Source organism: Anguilla anguilla, chromosome 12 (genome assembly GCF_013347855.1).
Source record: "Anguilla anguilla isolate fAngAng1 chromosome 12, fAngAng1.pri, whole genome shotgun sequence".
NCBI classification, from domain to species: Eukaryota; Metazoa; Chordata; class Actinopteri; order Anguilliformes; family Anguillidae; genus Anguilla; species Anguilla anguilla.
This window is the reverse complement of record NC_049212.1, coordinates 12,483,563-12,505,031: the sequence shown is the minus strand read 5'-3', so window position 1 is coordinate 12,505,031 and position 21,469 is coordinate 12,483,563. Positions and strand designations below refer to the sequence as shown.

At 42.5% G+C, this 21,469-nt stretch overlaps 1 protein-coding gene across 10 annotated transcripts in view; it reads left to right on the top strand.

Moving 5' to 3' along the window:
- LOC118210279 (disks large homolog 2-like) overlaps nt 1–21,469 on the top strand; it is a 128,961-nt gene that overhangs the window by 14,047 nt on the left and 93,445 nt on the right. For 3 of the 10 annotated variants that reach the window (XM_035386322.1, XM_035386316.1, XM_035386314.1), the window contains exons 1-4: nt 10,651–10,959; nt 14,673–14,768; nt 17,608–17,766; nt 20,898–20,954. In XM_035386322.1, the coding sequence (XP_035242213.1) occupies nt 10,876–10,959; nt 14,673–14,768; nt 17,608–17,766; nt 20,898–20,954 (396 nt within the window). In that variant the 5' untranslated portion in view covers nt 10,651–10,875. Of the gene's footprint in view, nt 1–736; nt 807–1,124; nt 1,661–10,649; nt 10,960–14,672; nt 14,769–17,607; nt 17,767–20,897; nt 20,955–21,469 lie in introns of those variants that run through there. The other 7 variants (XM_035386327.1, XM_035386325.1, XM_035386319.1 and 4 more) reach the window with 5 other exon arrangements.

Genomic DNA, 21,469 nt, shown 5'->3' with positions numbered 1-21,469 from the left:
CTGTAAAGCCGCTAACCACCGTGTTACCATGGTAACAGGGAGGCTTGCACCAAAAATATATTCTGTAAAGTACCTTCGATACCTCCCACTGCATTACGCTTCATGCTTACATAACACTGCTCTCTCTCAAATCCCTACATTGTGTGTATCAGTATTCCATAAAGATATTGATCCTCACCGAAATCTTCTTGGGTGCAAATGATTGTATTTCCATGTAATGTGATAAAAGGAACATTGAGGAAGGATGGAATACAAAAAATGATTAGGGACAGTGACTGTGGTATTTGCCTCTAACAACATGGTGCCTGCCTATTGACGTTAACTATTGAATAAGTCCATGTTATCAAATATATTTGAACTACAACATAAAGAGAAAAGTCAAATAATTTTACAGTTGCTGTCTATGTAACAGATAATATTTTAGGATGCAAGATTCATTCCCTGAATTTCTCATTACTCATCATGATTAGGCAAGATTATTTAATTATATACTGACTGTACAGTTCAAACTTTTCTGTAGCCTATTTTGTCAAATCAAATGAATCACTTCCCTGCAAGTTCACCCAGTGCTGCATTATTGGTTTAAGGATGATACATTCTTCTCTGGAAACCCAACACAGGGGTTTTGGTTTATTACAGAGCTCGTGTAATAATCCCTGCTGACACAGCATCCAATGTTTCGGGAAAGGCTACCTCTGATCGGCTGGCCAGTCGGGCATGGCGCGTGCTGTTGAAATACACGAGAGTTGGCCTATGCGCGAAAACTGTGGTATGGCATGTCAAATCAAAGAGGAAGTAAAGCTCAGGTAATGAAATCACATCTTGGGTCATCTGTTGCGGTATGAGTGAGAGTGAGAGATGTGCGTTTTGATCGGCAAGTGTCATTCACTTCTTGTTTTGCTGCAGTGTGGCAACAAATATTCTGATAAATATTTTATTCATTGCAAAAAGAAAAATGATTAGCATAAATAAAGTGTACATAGGCTACAACACGTGCCATTTATCCGTTAGTTGTAGCCTACTGGATAGCCTGTATTGTCTACAGCTGACTCAAACTGGAGAGGGATATTACATAACAGTCGCATAATAAGCCTTTGCTTTTAAGGGGCATATGGCACGTTGAAATTACCCCATAGCTCCTTAAAGCGCGAGAGTTCCTCCGTATTCCCTTTACGATTGATTCAGAATATGTTAAACGACGCGTGACGTGATTATGCAGGGAAACGCGTTAAAATTTTAATTCCTCAATCTCCCCCCACCCCCCTCCACCAAAAAAAAAAAAGATTAAAAAAAATCTTCGTCTTCCAGGAGTGAAATGACTGCCACAGTAGAGATGGAGGGAAGAATCTCGTTTCTACTCGGCGACTGAATTATCTGCCTGTTGAAATCGTCAGGTGCAATATGCTCAGCGCAGCAGTGAAGCACTGCGTGCACTCTGTGCCTTTTGACCATGTCGCGTGCTAAAAGTCACCAAAACAGATATCTACACCACTGGATACTGCCATAGAAAAGGCTCGCCTCGAACACTGGAAATACTTGCTCAGGGATCAATTTGCTATTATTTCCCCCCAAAGAAGCTCATCGCTGATCGCGGCCCCTATGCTGCTTGCTCTTGGCAATGTTTTTTGCATGCTACTGTGCACTGAGGACCAACGTAAAGGTAAGTCGAGGCGGTGTGTGTGTGTGTGTGTGTGCGCGCGCGTGAGTGTGTGTGCGTGTGTGACAGAGCGTGAAATTGTCAGCCTTAAAGCCCGATAAGTAAATGTCATATTTAATCCGTGTTAAAGATCAAGTGCTGCGCTCTCGTTGATTTCACAAATATTGCTGTGGTATAGAATATAATCACTGTCACAGAACAGAATAGCATTTTCGTCCAGTAGCCTACAAACGGCTTATCGCAAGTGTATCTCCACGTGCATTTACCGAGGTGTAAATGAGAAATTATTGATTTGAGTTTTTAGAAGTGGCTGGGCTAGAAACAGGCTCGTTAATCGGATATTAATTCAAGTCGCAGCCCGTTATATGTCCTTTGTTGAGATAGCAGCCGCTCAAACTGTTTCCTCAAGTGGGGCGCGCGAAGTGGAGGCGAAAGCTTTCCTTTTCTTTCGGTCGTCAGGGTTAATCGAGTGCTGCTGCCTGGGTCCATCCTGCGGTCAGACGCGAGACCTCTTTCCACCAGAGAGGAGGTTCACAGATGGCCGAAAGAGGGATGTGGAGCAATTACAATATTCGCGGTAATGCCGAGAGCAGTCCGCTCACAGCCAAGCAGACTGGAAATCATGTACTGTAGCCTAGCCTATGTCACCCCCCTCCAGTCGATGTAGGCTGTATCACTAATCACTTTTCCAACCTTAATGGCTGAAGTTACACTTTTTAATCTGCTGAATTGCACAATTTTAAAAGATTGTTTCATGATAAATCGATTCGACTCGATCCGGGAATATTTTAGCAGCGTGTGTTCTATTGTGTCGCTGCTTTTCAGAACTACACTCCATCGAAAGATTGTCAAAAGCTGAGGCAAATTAATAAGGACGTATAATTGTTCACTTAAGTTTCACCTTTTCAGGAAACGTGTATAGTCACTCAGTTTTATTATTATAGCATTTTTTTTTTTACCAATAGCTTTTTTTAAATTTATTTTTTTGCAAAATACTTTCTGACTGCAATCTGCAAAGTTGCCGTGATGTAGCGTATATCTGGGATCGGGAGAGATTTTGTGTCCTTTCCTGGCGGTAAATACATTCTTTCTTTCAGTGAAGATCTGAATCAGCTGGCACGTAGCAGAGGCCACATGGTCGCATGGGCCCTATGGGAGATCAGGCATGAATCCAATGAGGATGAGGGTGAACACATAGCAAGACGGAGCTGTCATATGCACACAGAATATTCTAATTAATCTTCTCAGGTGCCCCTAATATGTATAAATATACATTAAGATGGACACAGCTGTATGGCTCCTTAATTAAAATCTATTGCTGCCCTTCAAAACATTTCCTATGAAATTCCAACTACTTTAATTCCCATCTCTGCCATGTATTTCCATGTTTTAAACTTAAGCATCAGTGCAAGGTTAAAAGAGGTTGAAAATCAAAATAAATTTACACCACACGTACACTGTTTCCGTCTGTCACCTTTTCAACAGCGCAAACGGGCAATTTAACAGGTGTGCAGTGTGCAAACAGTACTGTGTGCTTTCAGGAGTAGCAGCATTGGTAAATTCCTCTTTTTTTGAAAGCATGCTGTTTTCCTTGTACCATTATTTTTTTTTTAATTGTCAGCTGTATCATTTTCTTACCAGCCACCCTCCCCTCAACAGTGATCACCACAACTGAACTCATCTTATGTGCTATTATCCACAGTGCAAGCCAAACAGAATCTACTACAGGAGAGCAGTTCTGGCTGATGGCATAGCCTTTACTTAAACTAGAAGCTTGGCTATGATTGTGAACTGAAGAACATTCAGATTAAGGAGCCGCCCAATAAGGCTGTTTTTGTTAACAACACATTGTTGAAATGTTGTATATTTGGGTGTGCAAAGCATTATCCCGTAGTGTGTAATGGTCAAGTTTGGCAGAACATCCTGCAGCTTGTATGCACTCTCTCGTGTAGCTGCAAGTGTGCAAATTAACATACACTTTTTTCCTGCAATTGAGCGATACTTACACATGCCTGAGAACCAAATATGGTCAGGACACCAGGAAAAGCTGTAATCTTCCAAATAAGTTCCTCAGACCTTCAATGGCTACAGTTAACCCTGATCTTTCTGATAAGTTCCACAGACCTTTAATGGCTAGAGTGGTTGAAGACAGCAGTTGGCTCTTCTCTGAAAGATGCATACTGAAGAGCACTGCTATATTAGTCCAGCACCATTTCCAGCACCTGCTTAGTTTTCCCTGATGTTACCAAATCCAGCCCTCCTTAGCTTGAGCTCGGAGGCACGAGAAGGGCACAGATTGGTAAAAATGAATCTCACGTCCCACATAAGGAACACTTGCATCTCATTTGCGAACTGTCTGCGAGGTGGTGGATTATTCACTCTGTCAGACACATAGCACTACAGGAGACTTTGCGCTGTCATTGGCGACCTGTGGCCTCTGGGTTTGTGGTTGGAAGGAACTAATTTTACTGTAATCCCAAGAAACCATGGCTGGCACAAATCCACCTGTGGCACTGAGGTCAGATATGGTCAGATGGACAGATGTGGTCACTGGTCAAGTAATAATTGAATAGGAACACACTTGTGTCAGGTGTGTTGTACAGTTGGCATTTTATTCATCTTGTGAAGGTAACAGCAGAAAATGAAGACTTATATTAAGACAGAAGCTGGTTGTCAGAGAGTCAAACCTCTGTAAGCATGCCCATATCTGTCCTCTGCAATGAGGGCAAAGTCTGTACTTGCCAAATAACCGTTGGTGAAGGCAGCAAGCTACAGCTGGACTGATTTCCAGTCAGCCATGGGTGTGTGTGAGAGAGGATGTCTCCATTCTTGTGGATTCATTAACATTAGGACTGATTATGAATCCTTGATTATTGATTCATAAACATTAAAATAAAAATGAATAATGCTTAATGTATGTAAGGCTGATGCTGTGGATTGGATTCATCAAACATTCTTAACTTCTTTAAGTGCTTGATTTTTTTTCTTCACAAACTTTTTCATCGCAGAAAGATTGGTAATTTAAATCTCAGATTTTATATAAATTCAAGGGCAATTAAAATCACTGCATTGTAGTAAAATGTACTCTGAGTGTCAGAATTTAATGCTGGACATTTTTTTGTGTGCAACTTTTGGTAATCACTGAACTCACACGCTACACTTATTTTAAAGTTTATGAAACAGGTAAATATTTGACGGGCATACAATATGGCACTTTGTTTGTTCAGCAACAGTGAACAAATATGTTAATTATGCTATTAAATCCAGGGAGATGAACTATCTTCTTAGTGCTATAAAAGCCACAAACGCTGCAGAAAGAAATGGGGAGCCTGTCTATTAAATGAAACAGGAAGAAATCACTTTGTTTCATATCTGGACAGCCTTCAGCCCTAATGTTCTAATGCATGATTCAAGCCCCCTGGAATCTTGAATCTTTTAATTATGAAGGCCAGCGAACGTGAATGTGGCACCATTCGCCAGGTGATGTTCATAGAGATCTCAGATTGGGGCACATAAATTCCTCCAAAACTTCAGTTGTCATTGAGCCCGAGTAGCACAGATCCCCCCCCCCCCCCCCCCCCCCTTTCTTCTGTTCTAATTAATTCTTGAATAAGAGCAATTAAACTCCACATTAATTTTCGCTTTTTTCATAGGCTTCTGGTTGACAGTGAGTGGACTGGGGATGCCTATGGGAATCGATGCTCGTGATCTGTTTTTTAAAGTTATATCGCCCACAGATATTAATGATGCTATCAGAAAGGTCGTATAGAAAGATTCTTGTGAAATCTGCATTCATTTCTTTTCTTTTTATGTTTTCAGCACAGTACTGGCATTCAGTGACCTGAATATACTTCAGTATGAACAATTTCCAAAGCTTCCTCTCCAGGGAAGATTCAATACATGATTGAATAACTTAAAAAGACACACTTCCTCAGTCTGTAATGACAGGCATAGCATTCAGAAATAATGTTTGAGTTCTCAGGGACCGAAATAGCAGAGCGATTTTGAAAACAATTTATGCATGGATTATCCAAGCAAATTCTTTTGTCTTTTGAAACTTCTGATTTTAGAATTTGAAAAGTGCGAGTCCTGGATTGAATAAAATCAGGTAATGATGACGTAATATGAAGTATTCATTTGAGTTTGTGTGAATAAAAATTCGAATTTGCTCACAAAGCTTAGCGTTCTACACTGAACAAAGACGCAATTATATTTGAGATGAAAAAGGCCCAAATATCTTGCGTGGGAACAAACCGCTGAGACTGCGCGGCGTCATTTGCATATGGACGTTCCGTTTTAGGACAGCAGTCATTTCTTTCTCTTCTCATATTTTATTAACTTCTCTGTTGTTTTTGCCCGGAGCGGCATTCGTCAACGAGGAATAAACGCCAACACATCGCGCGAGAGGAATATTGGGAACTCTGCCAAATCGAACCGCTGTCGTTATCCTGCCCACACGTAAATACTTACTACTGGGTTTATTCGACCGCCAATTGCAAAAGCCAGTTTTGGCTCGGAACAGAAACTTCACTGTAGATGCGTTATTACATCTGAACACAGAAGCAGAGCAAACATATGTAATGGTGAGAGCCTGTCTCTGGTAAAGATCTCCCCTGATCCTCACTAACTTTAATGGTATACCAGAATGAACAGTGGTAGGCAGATGAACGGCATATTGAGTATAAGGGAATGCAACTATATAAACACTAGGGCATGGGATTACTGATGGGATTGCTTCTTAAACAAAAGCTATTGTGCACAATGAAGTGTTTTGTAGTTATATAGAGAACACCGGGGATTATTTATTTACTGTTAAGATGTCAGTAGCTAACGCTGTCTGGTGTAAGTGCTTGATTTTCAGTTAAACTGTTAAATTGTTCTAAAACACACTACATAGTAAATTGCCCTTTGAAATGTGTGTTCAGCAAAACCACAGTTAAACTGGAAATAGATTATCAGACTGGCACCAATTAGGAACCAACAATATCTCAACATGGGCATGGGATTTGTTTGAACCATGTGACACCACATATTTGAAAATTATAGTCCCACTTTGACAGTGGAAAAGATTATGGTTTAGTAAATTTGGGTGATTAAAAGGACTTTGAAAATTTAATTTATAAAAAAAAAAAAAACTATGCCACCTGGGCAATACTCTCATAGTAGAGTAAATTGGCTTGGTTCTACCACCTACAGTTAAAAATAATTACAAATTTCCATGCTACTGTATAAATAAATGCAGGTTCATTAAAAGTTCCCAATGGCTCCTGTTATCACTTTCTGTCCGATGTGCTGAACAACATTCTGTGCATTTGGGTTTGTATGCAGAAAGCATCTTTAGGTATTATGCGGAGAGAGGGGTTGCGAGAGAAGATAACAGCCGTGACAAAAAGGACCATCTCGGGATTCAAGTTTGAGTTCTGCGATTTGAAATAAGTGACCGTTACTGTCAGAAATGGTTTATGAAGTACCGTCCTCAAGGGTTTCTCTTAAGAGACGAGTATCAGAACGCTGAGAATGTCAAAAGCCTCCATATTACCTTGCGAATAGATACCAATCACTTACATTAGGATGTCACATACTTCAGCTATTTTGTTCTTTGTGAAACATGACCTTGTAGAGCACAGGTGTCAAACTTAAGGCCCACAGTGTCTGCTGGTTTCTGGGGTGTTCTCGGCACATTTTATTTATTGATTTATAAGTCATTGATTGGCTCAGGAATCTGAACACCTTGTTCGCAAGGCCTTAATTGGCAACTGATTGAAAGGAAACTACCGAAACCGACAGACACTGCGACCCCCTTGGGATTCAGTTTGACACCCCTGCTGCGGAGTATTTTGGCATTAGCATCCATGTGCCACCCATGGGACCCCTAGCTACAGCAGAGCACTGTTAGTAATTCAATATCAGGTCATAGGGGTGTTCCTTAGCTGGATATGCCATATCAGGATGGCTTGACACATGTTAATTGCTACTTACAGCAACATCCTTTATGATGTCACTTGCTTTTAAACTATAATGCCTTCTCTCATGAATCCGTCCTGGTGGCCCCTCACAGAATTTTATCACTACGACGTTGCTGAATGAGAGTTGGAGAGTACATGGGGTTGTTTCAGTAAATGGGGTTCTGTAAAGAAGTGTCAGCTTTTAGCCAGAATCACGCATCAGTGGAAAATGAGGACTACATTATCGCGTAGATAAGACCTGCTGAGCTAGCTTTGCTTTCCAATTGATTCTGAACACACGCACACGCACATGCACACGTACACACACACGCACATACACAATAATGGCTGCAGAACAATATGATCATAAAATAAACGAAAAAATGGAAATGGAAATCCAACTAATTTTGTATTTACAGCTTGGCGACAAAGAGACAGACAATCAACATTTTGGCAACTGAAAATAGAAAAATGGTGAATGTGGCAGCGTGAAAATGTTACAGCAGTAGAAATGATGGAAGCAACACTTGGGCTGGACTGATTATGCATTAATGCAGCTCATGGAGAAGGAAAAGATGCTTTGTGATTCACTGTGAATTCTGCTGGAGGTCTTTGTTCCGGTTAATTGCGGCCGTGTCCTGTAGGTTTGTAAAAGTCCCTCCCCACCGTTGTTGTTGGGAAATGCTCTCTTGCAGTTTTTTTCATTTATGAAATTCTTCTTGAGCGAAAGTGCATTACACCAAATCACATATGCAAATCAGTTCTCTGATTTCTGCGTGGAACGCAAGTAAGCGGGATGTGGATAACTGAGGATTATGGCAAGAAAAGGAACAGAATGCAAGGAACCGATATCAGCTCAAATGGAGGAAAAAAGAGAGTAAAAAATAAAATAGAATTAGCTCCCCTTTTTATTTGAGACTTTTTTGCAATACCAAAATTGGCTTAACCTGGCATTTGAACAAATACATTTCGCATTCACCATATAGCATCCTATATAAATGGCACTCCTCGGCCTGTCAGTGTGTAGGCAGTGGCACATGCTCTTGGGAAATCCAGCATCTTTGGCAATTTGAGCCTTCAGTCTCATTCCCATGAATTAATAATTGAATGACTGACAGATTCTGGATTTGCTCATCCTCCTTCATCTGTGTGATCATTACATTTGTTTGACAGTATTATTTGGACCCTTATCAGTCATTTTTCCCTGTTTTAGTTCTGTTGACTGATGTCTGATTTAAATCCAAATTACTCATGAAGTTATTTACAGATGCCTTGCCTGCTCAGAATGAAGGAGGGGTATGATAATGCATAGCTGATCCATACAGCACTACTCTTTAGACTGCTGTGTGACAATAGGCTTAGAAACGGGTGCAGAGACGATTTTTTTCTTCTCAGTGATCAAAAGAGCATGTGTAGTGTATGTGCGACACAGTTCAACAAAGAATGGCTTTTATCAGGCTGCAAGTGTCAAACCTGTAGTTGTTCTAGCATTCTCTTACAAGTGTTTTTTTGTGTGTGTGCTGTTGAATAGCTTCAGTGAAACTCTCAGAGCACAAATCGTCCTCTGACTGTAACATGGCCACTTTCTTTTATCATTTGCTCAGATAGGTCCCTCTTTACATTTCTGTTGCAGTTCATTCTATCTTATCTATTACTCCAGGCTGGCCAGCAGAGGACGGGATCCCCTCTATGCCCGGGTTCCTCCCGAGATTTTTTCCCATTGGGCAATTTTTTCTCACCATCATTTGAGTGTTTTTTTTGTTTGTTTACCTCAATTGCTTGCTTTTTTGGGGGTTCAGGCCTGGCTTTTTGCTCGATTCCACTGTAAAATGTCTCCTCGTCCTATATTGCCTGCAAATTGTTTAATAAATGGCAAGAATTGTGTTATAACGTGCATTGCTTGAGAACAGTGAAAAACATAGCAGGAACACCAAGCTTACTGAACAGCTACCTGCAGATGCCATGATCGATTGTATCAAAGGTCTTTTCAAGGTCGATGAAGTTAATGTACATATCCCTCTCTTGAATACTGTGTGCAAAACTAGCTACAAGTTGTGCAGTCAACTTTTATGAAACCGCATTGAGTCAGTGGTGGTACATTTTCAAAAATATGCTCTACAAGCCTGTAAATCCACACAGACATGATCACAAGCCAAAACATGATCCCTATGCATGCATGCACACACACACACACGTACACATGTACACGCACACTTACACACTCACACACACACACGCACGCACACACACACTATCATCTTCTGTACCCTAGAACTGTGTTAGTCACAGAGTGAAGAGAGATATAATCTGAGAGGTTTTGCATCAAATTTAATGGCTCAACTCAGAAAGAGGGTACTCAGTGGGTGATCACCGCATTTGCATGCTAATATAACCCACTTGCAGCAGTGTATCTTTTATTTCATTTATAATAGTCTTTTTTTTTGGTCAAGTGCAATTTGAACATCACATAATCTCATATTTTCCCAGCTGTTCTTGATTAAGAACAGATGGAGCGGTAAGACTTGGGATTTAAGGGCAGTGAAATATCAGCAGAGCGGAAGAGCTAAATAGATGGAAGGGGAGAGAGAAAGAGTGAAAGACAGACCGTGAACATGTGTAAGATACAGAGAAAGGTCAACTCCAGTGAACAGAGAAAGAAGGGAGCATGAAAGAGAGGGAGGCGAGGGGTGAGAGTGAGAGAGATGGAGTGGTGAGGGGTGAGTGAGAACAGGGCAGAAAGAGTAGAGGGAGAGTGTGTGTGTGAGAGAGAGAATGAGCAGAGGAAGATGGAGAGAGAGTGTATGAGAAAGAGAGTGAGAGATACTGAGAGAAAGAGAATGAGCAGAGGAAGATGGAGAGAGAGAGATAGTGTGAGAGCGAATGAGAGAGAGAGAGAATGAGCAGAGGAAGATGGAGAGAGAGTTTGTGTCAGAGAAAATGAGCAAGAGATATTGAGAGAGAATGAGCAGAGGAAGATGGAGAGAGAGAGAGTGTGAGAGCGAGTGAGAGAGAGAGAGAGAGAATGAGCAGAGGAAGATGGAGAGAGAGACTGTGTGTGAGAGAGAGAGAGAGAGAGAGAGAGAGAGAGAGAGAGAGAATGAGCAGAGGAAGATGGAGAGCGAGTGAGATGTGGGAACAGAGCATAGTGGTTCTGTTAGTGAGCCCACGGCAGCCTGGGCTGGGTCCCAGGTTGAAGCGCAGCTCTGGCTGTGGGTGGTGAATCTCTCCGGAGCTTCTCTTTTACTGTGGAAGTGCTGTCTTCCATCGTCGGCCATGGATAGCTGCTTCTCCCCAATGCTCTGCCACTGGAAGGCGGCCTGCTCCAACCGAACCCTGTCCCTCGTGTTTGGGTGCAAGGTAGGAGGGCTATGACTGGAACGATGCTTTTAGCATGCACTTAGAATGTCTGTGTATCCGTGGGAAAGCTCTAATGTATTCGAGGTATGTGGCAGTTTTGTTACAAGGCTTGTACACTTGTATTCTATGTTCCTCTGTATGTTTCTGAACTTAAATGTAGTTTAAGGGTTCGTGCCTCTGCTAAGCCCCGCATGAATGTAACAAGGCGATCATTTTTATTAATTAGACACTTTTAATGTCTATTGTGGGGTGATCTACCCTCTAAAGGCCTCATGATGTCTGAGCTAATGATGCTTACTGTGTAGATGCTTAATGTTTCAAGGTCACATCCTTGGACGTCGTCCTCAGTCGGATCAATTAATGTTTTCTCTGCAATGAGCTTTCTCCGCTTTGAGAAATGCTTCTTTTAGAGAGAGATTCCATTTTCAATTGATTGAGTCTGATTGAGGTGGAATTAGTGGGATCCTAATTGTTGGAAGTGCAGTCACATGGTCACTGAAACTAACCCATTTGAGGAATAGTTCTAACACAAAGCCAATGGAAGCAACCATACATGCATTGTGTTAAATGAGGTTAAAGTGTTAAAAATATACAGTATAGTAGAACCAAGATTTTCAACAACCATAATTTATCAAGCAATCAGGTGTAACAAAAAGCAGTATGTACTATGAATGCCCAGGAGTGAGTTTGAAAACCACTACATTGGATGACTATGGTGGGGAGTTCAGTGGCATGAAAAATGTGGCTTTTTATACTCTGCCAAGAGTAGCACTGGTGTAAGCTGGTCAGAGATGGTGACGTCATTGCTGCTGCTTTAGCTCCTCCCCAAAACGAGCCCGGTGCGCACAGGCTAGCAATATCATCATTAAGAGCCGTGGACCTCCTACGCTTACTGCTAGCCCTCCTGCTATTCTGTTTAGCCTGCAGTCACTGATTCAGTGACTCATGAGTACAAATACAATGTGAAGTTATTACATCTTACAAAACAAGAAACCCAACAAACAAACGTACACACCATTTTGTGTGCTCCTGAGAATCTTTTTTTTTATTTTTTAAAATTATATAAATACATTTTTATCTGTCACAATAGAAATACATGTCTTCCTTGTTTCTGTGTATCTATACTTTTCCAAGCAATTATCTCAACATTTCCTTTATCTGGTATAGATTTTTTCAGCAGTTTTTTTTTCATGAATCCCTTTTAAAGCTGAAGGGAAAGCGGGGTTATCGCACTGTACGGATCTCTGAGCGTGCCTGAATTAGGCTAAATTAGCGCAAGGGCTTGAGAATAGCTGTGAATGGGGTGAGGGGAGGGATAACCTGTAATACCGCGGGCGGTGATTACTATCATTGAGTTCTCACTGTCTGCGGTGGCCTCTTCTTTGTGCCCCCTGAGAGAGGAACGTTACCCGGGGAAACAGGGCGTGAGATGGAGCCTGCTCTTTCGCTCACCCTCACACTGAGACGATGCTATTTTCTATTTCTGTGTTTTATTATCTACCGTCTGTGTCTCTTTCTCGGTCTTCTCTCTTGTCTCTTTTAGTTCAAAACCCGACTGCCTAAACCGTAGTGTTGTGTTGGCAAATTAAATTTCTGAAAATCCCACTTTTTGGAGACATTTGCGCAAGACTGCACATGTCGATGATGTGTTAGTTCAGTAGCATGTGTGCAAACCTGCCATTATGCTCGACGTTGACGCATTTGGCCAAAGCCTATTTGCGGAGTCTGTTCTCTGTTGGTAGCCGAGGTCTACGATGGCGCCCCCTAGAGTGTGGCACATTTTACTTGATTATGTTGCTATATATGAAAATGCCCAAACTACATAAAGTAGCTGTGTATAGTATACATATTTATATTTACTGTACTGAAAAGGATAGGCACATTTTATTTGACAGTGTAAAATGTTTCATTTATGAAATATTGAAACATCGGCAATATGTGCTTTAAGGGAAACCCTTTTTTCCATTTCACTGAGATTCCTGGAACTCTCTGACCCCCACACTCTCAAAGAAGAAAAGGGATCTTTGGCTTGTATCCATAGGTGAACCCTTTTTCGTTTTTTGTGGAACCTTCTATGATACTGTAGGTGTGAAAAGTGTGAACTCTCAGATTGAACCATTTTGCCTGACAAAGAACACTTGATCTAGATAATGTCCCTGTATGGAATGAGAGGGGCCTTTGGGAACACTTTCTTTTGAGAGTGCTGGACTCACCAGATGCAAGTTTATCAGAGCCCTTTCGCTGATGGGAAGTATCAGAAGTCTTAACTGAGTGACAGACCTGCCAAGCTTTGTTTGTGCAGCATGAGATGACAGCTGGAAGAACAGTCTGTCAAATTAGACATTGCTCACGATGGTTCCATGTTATGACTCAGTTGATGTCTTAATTAACAGTGCAGGCTGCACAACAATTTAATAGCTCATCTGTTTAGACAATGCTGTATTACGGATTTGTAGAAGTTCTCCAAAAGTATAACTACACTGTAAATGAGGGGATTAGGACTGGGTATATGCCATTTCATGTTCTTTTGTGGTTCTCATTAACTAAGTTAATTGCTTGGGAATTGTGTGGGAATTATTTGGAAGAAGTTGTGGGGTTACGGTCACATTATGTGAGGTTCAGGAGCACGACCAAGTAGTTTGGCTTTTATGGGAAAGAAATCTTCTGTGGTCGTACTAGAGTCAGGGTGGAATATTTCTCAAATTCACTTTTAAAATGATCCAAACCTGAAGGGGGGTGTGAAAAAATGATGTGCACATAAATAAGATGAATTTGCTCTGTTATCACATATTATCAGTCAGTCATACAGCATATCTATCTGCCTTCCTCCCTTGTGATTCTCCATTGGGTCGCTGGGTGTAATTCTGTTGTTTGATAGATGAATGTGTGCTATTTGATAGTAATTATTTATATGAAGTTAATGCTCATCGTTGCTCAGTGTTGCTCGATGTACTGCCGTCCCTATTACAGAAAGACTGCCCTCTTGTGGTATATCTGTTTTCATTGAACTCATCTGAACTCACTCTATGGCTTTTGTTTTTTGTTTTGTTTTTGTGTTCAGTGGGATTGACTAACTCTCAAAGTTTACATTCAGGAGAAGACAGCTTTTCTTCTTGTGTGCTACTTTTTCGTTTGTTGTTTATCTGATTTGATTATGCATTGACGATGTGTGCGTGTATGTGCACATGCAAACATGCGTGTGCGTGTATGTGTGTGCGTGTGTGTGAGAGTTTGAGTGAGTATGTGTGTGTGTATAACTCAGTGTGTCTGTGATTATCTGTGTGTGTGTGCTCGTGTGTGAGTATGTGTGTGAATGAGTGAGTGTGTGTATGTGTGTGTCTGTCTGTGTATGTGTTTGCGTGTATGTATGTGTTTGAGTCTGTGTGTGTGAGTGAGTGTGTGGGTTTGTGTCCGTGTGCACGTGTCTGTGTGTCAGCGTGTATCTGTGTATGTGTGTGTCTTTGTCTGTGTCGGTGTGTATGTGTCTGTGTGCACGTCTGTGTGTGTATCTGTGTGTGTGTGTGTCTATGTCTGTGTTGGTGTGTCTGTGTGTGTGTCAGTGTGTATGTGTCTGTGTGTGAGAGTCTGAGGACTCCCCAGTGTCCCTGGCTGTGGAGCTCAGTGTTGTGATGGGGATTGTCAGGGCTTGCTGCAGTGGAATAGATTCCCTGCTGAATGAGAGCTGAGGACCCTCTCCCTCCCTCTGTCTGCAGAACAGGCCGGCCGCGGTGCAGGGCTGCCCACACCCACCCCAGCCAGTATGTATGCACCCGGGATGCATGCATCCTGCCCTAATGAGCTCACCCTGGGTAAGCATGGCCCCGCCCCTCTCACACAACCCACACACATACACACACACACACACACACACACTCATACACACCCACAGACACGAACACAAACACACACACACACACACACACACACAAGCATACATGCAGACAAACACACTTATGCACACACACAAGTATATATGCAGACAAACACATACACACTCAAGCACACATGCACACAATCACACACACACACACATATGCACGCAGACAAATACACATATGCACACACAAACGCACACTCACACACATATGCACACATACACACGCACGCACACACACTCACACACAGGCATGCTCGAACATGTACACAGAAATGTACACACGCACGTACGGACATTATTCTCTAAATAATGTTTAGCCCTCTTTAAATCATATTTTTAATTTTACAATGTTTTCCTAGAGATGAAATGCTATTGAAATCAACTTTGTTATTTTGAAATAATAAAATATGCTCATTGAGTTGAAGAGTGTCATGAGCCTTCACTAAATGAACAATTTTATTCTCAAAGTGATGTAGAAAAACACACATTAAATTCAGTTACTTGTCTAAACTCCCGAAATTGCCACTCTGAATCATAATGGATAAAACAAATATTAATGCAAAAAAGAATAATCATAATTTTAAACAAAATTAACTCTTAAAGTTGACACGAGTAGTTCCGTATTTATTTGGAAGAGCATGAAATCACACAGATAAAGAATTAAATGATGTCTTGCCTTCACGAAACTAAAAAGAAATGTGCCTCCCTGATTTTTATTTTCTCATTTATTTTTATTTTCTCTATAACTGAATGTCTGCTTGTATTTGAAGACCTGCATGTTATGTCACTGCAGTGAAACCCATTGGTTTTCCAGGGCATGCTACTTCAAGCTCTACCATTTGAAAAGCCTGTATTTTGTTACAAACTTAAATTAAACAGAATTGCACGGCTAGTGTGGAAAAGCAACACTTATATAACATGTTATATTTGTTATTGTTATCTGTAGAAATGCAATCATCGTTTTCAGCATGAACTGTGCCCAGCCTTCTCAGTGCCTTCAGAAAGGCCGATGAACTCTTAGCTGGAGGGTGCAGGCCGGATGTGAATCCTCACACGTCAGGGCTGAGTTGTGTTTGGTTGTGTTTCCCACACTAGGGGGTGACAGATCAAAGAGCACACGGCAACAGTCATGACCGTACAGCCCAACGGCCAATGAGAAGGGGTTACATCCTCAAACCTGACTCGCTTAATAAGGAGGCATGTAACATATTTACCAGACCAGACTCGAGGACAAACTAAGATTTATTTCCTCACAAAATGCAAAAAGACAACTGTTAACATAGGAAACAATGAGTCCCAGGGATCCGGCCGAAAGAACGAAAGGAAGGTGGGCTCCTGGGCTAACCACGCAATGGGTCACCGGGTCCTGGGCTTTCCTTAAAATAACCACAGCAAAAAATAGACTAACAAAGCCATGAAAACTGGACTACTGGATGGGGAAGTAGGGGAGCACATAACAGAAGGTAACAGCCTCCTCGGGACATAGTAGAGGAGATTGTACCTACTCCCATAGAAAGCTTTAAATTAGAACAAAATGAGTACAGAACAAGGAAGAGTGGGTGCCTTGCCTTGATCTAAAACGTTTTTCATGCATTCATTCTCTCAGGGAAAGATTGATACGTCACGGGTACGCTTGCTAATAGTGTCACCAATGAGGTGCACCACATCAAGCTCCAACACTGTCTTCTGTTTTTGAAAACTGCTGCTTGTATCCAAAACACAAATGTGCTACCCTAAATATCAACACTCGATATAATATAATAGAAATATAAATATCTGCACCATAATAAGCAATGTTTCACTCCAGAGGACTCCCTGTACGTGGAGAATTGTGTGTGATGGAAAGGTAATACTGAGTGCTTTGAACAAGACCCTGGCACAGACCTGATTGATATTTTTTTTATATCTCAGCTTCTGTTGCATCCAATACATTATAAAATAAGTCTTTGCCAGTTGAGAAGGCAACCCCTTCATCACTGATATATATGACCCCAAATGACAGCAACAACAACTCACTCTGACAAAACTAGATGGAAATACTGAAATCATGACTTGTAGTCTACTAGAGAATTTGAATTAATTAATTGATTTTTATATATATATATATTAATTAGATTTCCAACATGGGTTGAACATTTTCCACCATAATTTGGAATGTCCAGCTATCTGTAACCACATCTCTACTCATGCACAAACCCCACTGTTGATTTAGGAGAATGAGGACATCCGCAGATCTCTGAAAAATGTGGTGCGAGCGGTCTGCTTCTTCTCAAACCGCAGACTACAGCTGAACTCTCACAGAGTGAAATCGGTGGAAGAGCTTTCATATGTGGCTCTGGAGGGTGCCAGAGAGCAATGAAACATGGACCCCTAATGTGCATCGCCCTGTGGAGCTACTGGCCACAGTTGGCACATCCATACCCAACTGAGCCCTCGTCTTCTGCAGAATTTGAACCTTTACATGACATCTGAATCCTGTTTTGCAGAAACAAAAAAAGCTGAGAATGTTAAAAAGAAGAAAAAAAAAAACAATATCATAAAAAGAACTTGTACATCAACTTAGTTCACAGATTAGATTATGTCTCTGTTGTAAGGCTGGATCACAGATTAGTTTTTTTTTTTTTTTTTCACTGAGAAAAAGTTTGTGAGTTAAATCGTTTGGACTGAGGGATGTTCCCTATATTTCGGAGAACCTGTTAACATAGCTGAATGACCGATAAAACAACATGGCCTCCGACTGACTTCCTTCCGCGCCGCCATTGTTTCCCCAGTACCATTATCAGGAAGAAGACATGCTTCCGCACGACCATGGCTACCCGCGCCTCACGCATGAGGTCCAGCCCCCGGAGCTCCTGCACGTGACGGAGAACGCTCCGGAAGGGGACAGCATGCACGGATACGTGTCCCACTCGCACATCTCGCCGCTAAAGGTGAGCGGCTACGCGCGGGCCTGCGCTGCTCAGGCCCCTCGCTTCCTCCCTTCCTACTTCCTGCTTCCTCTCCTCCTCTCCCAAGCGCTTCCGCTCGCTCCATCCCTTTCTTTTTTTGTTTCTGCGATGCCATTCGCTTTCGAGCTCTCCCCCAGCCTCTCTTCAGTCGTTCACGTGCATGACCTCATCAGGCTTAACGCACGGGTGCGTTCCGTAGGGGGAAAGGTGATATCCTAGCGTATTTTGTGTGTTCAGGCAGGGCTGAGTGTCTGCGGCTGCCCTGGGTCAGTACTGAAAGGGTGCTTTCACATGAGACTCATCCTCAGATGGTCAGACGTGGGAAACCAGCTGGCGTGCAAATAAATGGCTGACGTGTGCGAGGAAATAAATGGCGTAACCGAAAATCTGAACTGAGCACGGCTCACATTTAAATAATGTGTTGCATAAGAATACGGAAACATTGTCACTTCAGTTACTTGTCATTAAAACTAATAAACAACTTCTGGGAATTCTGTATTGAAGAGCATCCTGGTTGTCACATGACTATGCTGTCAAATTATTTATTACAGTATTAATTACATTTATACTTTAGCCCTACAGTACTGACATGGAGTTTCATTTTTCAGCCTACTACTTCAAGTACAGAACCCCATGAGAAATATTTGGATTGTGGACATTGGTTTCTCTTTGGTGTGTCTATATTTTTTACTAAAAACTTTGGACTAAAGACTTTAAGACTTTGGACAGTGATCCCGATGTAAATCATCTCTGGGCTCTCAGGCTCTTAGCTGGAGAGGAAACTTTAGTTCTGTTTAACTGGCCTCACAGAATTAGGAAAAATCTTCTTTGATGTTTTTTCCCAGGCGCTCAACCACACCTATTCATTTGAAGCCACCAATATTGTTACAATTGGATGTCTTTAGACATAGCTTCAGAGCTCACATAAAGAACTCACTTCGATTTAATGGTTAGCTTTTTATACATTTATATCTGCGTACAAGATACTACTGCATCAGTTAGCTCTTGACAGGCTTCTTTGAAGCTGTTACACAGTGCAGTATGCCAATATCAGAACCACAGATGAACAAATCTGTTCTTTATTATCTTCATTTGTAATGTTTTTGATTCCTCGGCTGCAACGAGGCACATAATCACTAGATGGCGCTCACAGCAAAGTCGGCGATGCTTTTTCGCTGCACTGAGAACTAAGGAAAGCAATCTGTTTGGTGTGTCTAGGTGCGCCCCGAGCAATAATGTTCAAGAAGAGGCGCACATTTAATGTTAAATGCAACAAAACACATCTTCGGGTGGCGGGTGGCGGGTACTCCGTACATTTTAACATCGCCCAGCGCCTTCAGTACTGCGGCCTCCTGCTGTGCAATGTTGGATCGCACGTACAAGGTTTTTGCTGTTTCACTGTGCTTGTCAGTTGAATTTTACTCATGTCACCCATCGCATTGTGGAGATGGAGCAAGGACTGATGACACTGTGATTCTGCTCTGTATGAGCGTGTTAGGAAATACTTATCGGACGACTTTTGCCTTCATGAATATTAGACTGCTGAGTGGTGGTTCTGTCTCCTAATCAATTGCACCGGCGATATCATAGCGCCATCTGATATTTCCAGGGACAGTAATCGATGCCAGGGTCAGTGCTATGATAGTTTAACTTGTGTAGAGGGAAAGCGTATGTTTTCACTTTTTTTTGCAAGCAAAACCCCAAAATTTTAATCTGGTATTTTTTAGTGTACCTCTTTCACTCAAAGGCTTCTTATTGTACATACTGTATGATAGTGTGATTTAAGTTATTTCTACTCACGTGAATCCTTTAGGCACAATCTCTATGTTCAGGTTGCCTTCATAGATCATTGCAGAGCTCTTAGTTTATTTGTTGTAAGGTGGTGATAGTCTGATGAGTAAAACATTCCTCAGTGAGCCTATGCATCTCCATCATTTCTCATTCTGCTTGGCTGCACTTCCTGTCCATGTGACACCTGCACACGCTCAGTGACTCGTCGCGGTGACACCTGCACATGCTCAGTGACTCTTCCCTGATGAAACCTGCACATGCTCAGTGACTCTTCCCTGATGACACCTGCACATGTTCAGTGACTCTTCCCTGATGACACCTGCACATGTTCAGTGACTCTTCCCTGATGACACCTGCAAATGCTCAGTGACTCTTCCCTGATGACACCTGCACATGTTCAGTGACTCTTCCCTGATGTGATGACATCTGCACATGCTCCGTGACTCTTCCCTGATGACACCTGCACATGCTCAGTGACTCTTCCCTGATGTGATGACTCCTGCACATGCTCTGTGACTCTTCCCTGATGTTATCACACCGGCACATGCTCAGTGACTCTTCCCTGATGACACCTGCACATGCTCTGACTCTTCCTTGATGACTCCTGCACATGCTCAGTGCTTGCTGACTTTTCCCTGGTGACACCCGCACATGCTCAGTGACTCTCCCCTGCTGGATGGGGTGGAGGGTCCTGCCTCCCTCATAGTTTCTTTCAGCTTCTCTCTTTGTTTTGCTTTCGGTTCTGGCTGGCATACAAATGAGTCACGGCGTTATAAAGGAGCATCCGTGGTGCTTTTGTACCTTTAGAAACCTCTGGGCTCTTTGTCGGGCCCTCATTAGCCGTAAAAGCATATTAATAAAATCCCCGCACTTCTTAGATGTGTTTTTTGAAACGGCTTAATAAATAATGTATAATGCAGAGCGGCAGAGTGCCGGCAGAGTGCCGGCCAGGCCGCCGTAATGTATTCTCCCTCCCGCGCGCCTCTCCGCGGTGCGCCGCGCGGAGGGCGAGCCGCACAAAGGCTTCATTAGCCGTCCGGCCGGTCGAGTGTCACTCACCGCGCGCTCGGCCCGCCGCTCTGCGTGCGGCGTGAGAGCCCTACAAGCCCCCGCCCGCTTCTCATTCGCAGACCCGCGAGCCCCGCGCACTCCCCCACGCACGTCCGTCTGTCCTCCTCCTCCTCCTCCTCCTCCTCCTCGCCGGCGTGGCCATCGCGGCCGCCGCTTCTCCTCTCCTCCCCTTTCTTGTTTCAGCCCTGTGTTTCTCCTCTGCGGCCGGCCGCTGAAGTCTCACGCCTTTTCTCTCCTGTCTTTATCCGCAGCACTCTGTTACCCGCTGTGACCTTACTTACCCGAGCCTGACCGCCGCTAACTACATGGCAAGTTTTTAACCGTTATTTTCAAAAGTGTCCTTCCTCGCGAATGCGAGCCGCTCTTTTGCACACCGCCGGCCACAGGGAGGTTGTCGGTTTGATGTGTTTTAAGGAGGGGTTTAACAGTTGTGGTAAAATTGTGTGAAATAGCTGAACATATCAGATTTGTGCTGTGTTTTGATACAAATACCTGGATTTCTGACATACATACTTTCAAGGTTTCCGGCCTGATAACATTAAAAATATAAACCAGCTAACAGTAACTGGAATAAAACATCACATGCCATATGTCTAGTTACGTATAAGTGGCTTATAATATTTATTCACTTGTGTGCATAATATTCATGGTGCATTATGTAACATGCAGTATCACAGTGTTATAAATTCTGAACCTGCTTGAATTGAAGAGTTGCCCAAATTTCCCATGGTGCTAAAAATGTAATAACGACCCTGCATTGTGACCCGTGAGGCACTGTGTGGAATAGCAGGGCATACTTTGTTCAGCTGTGATGACTTGCGAT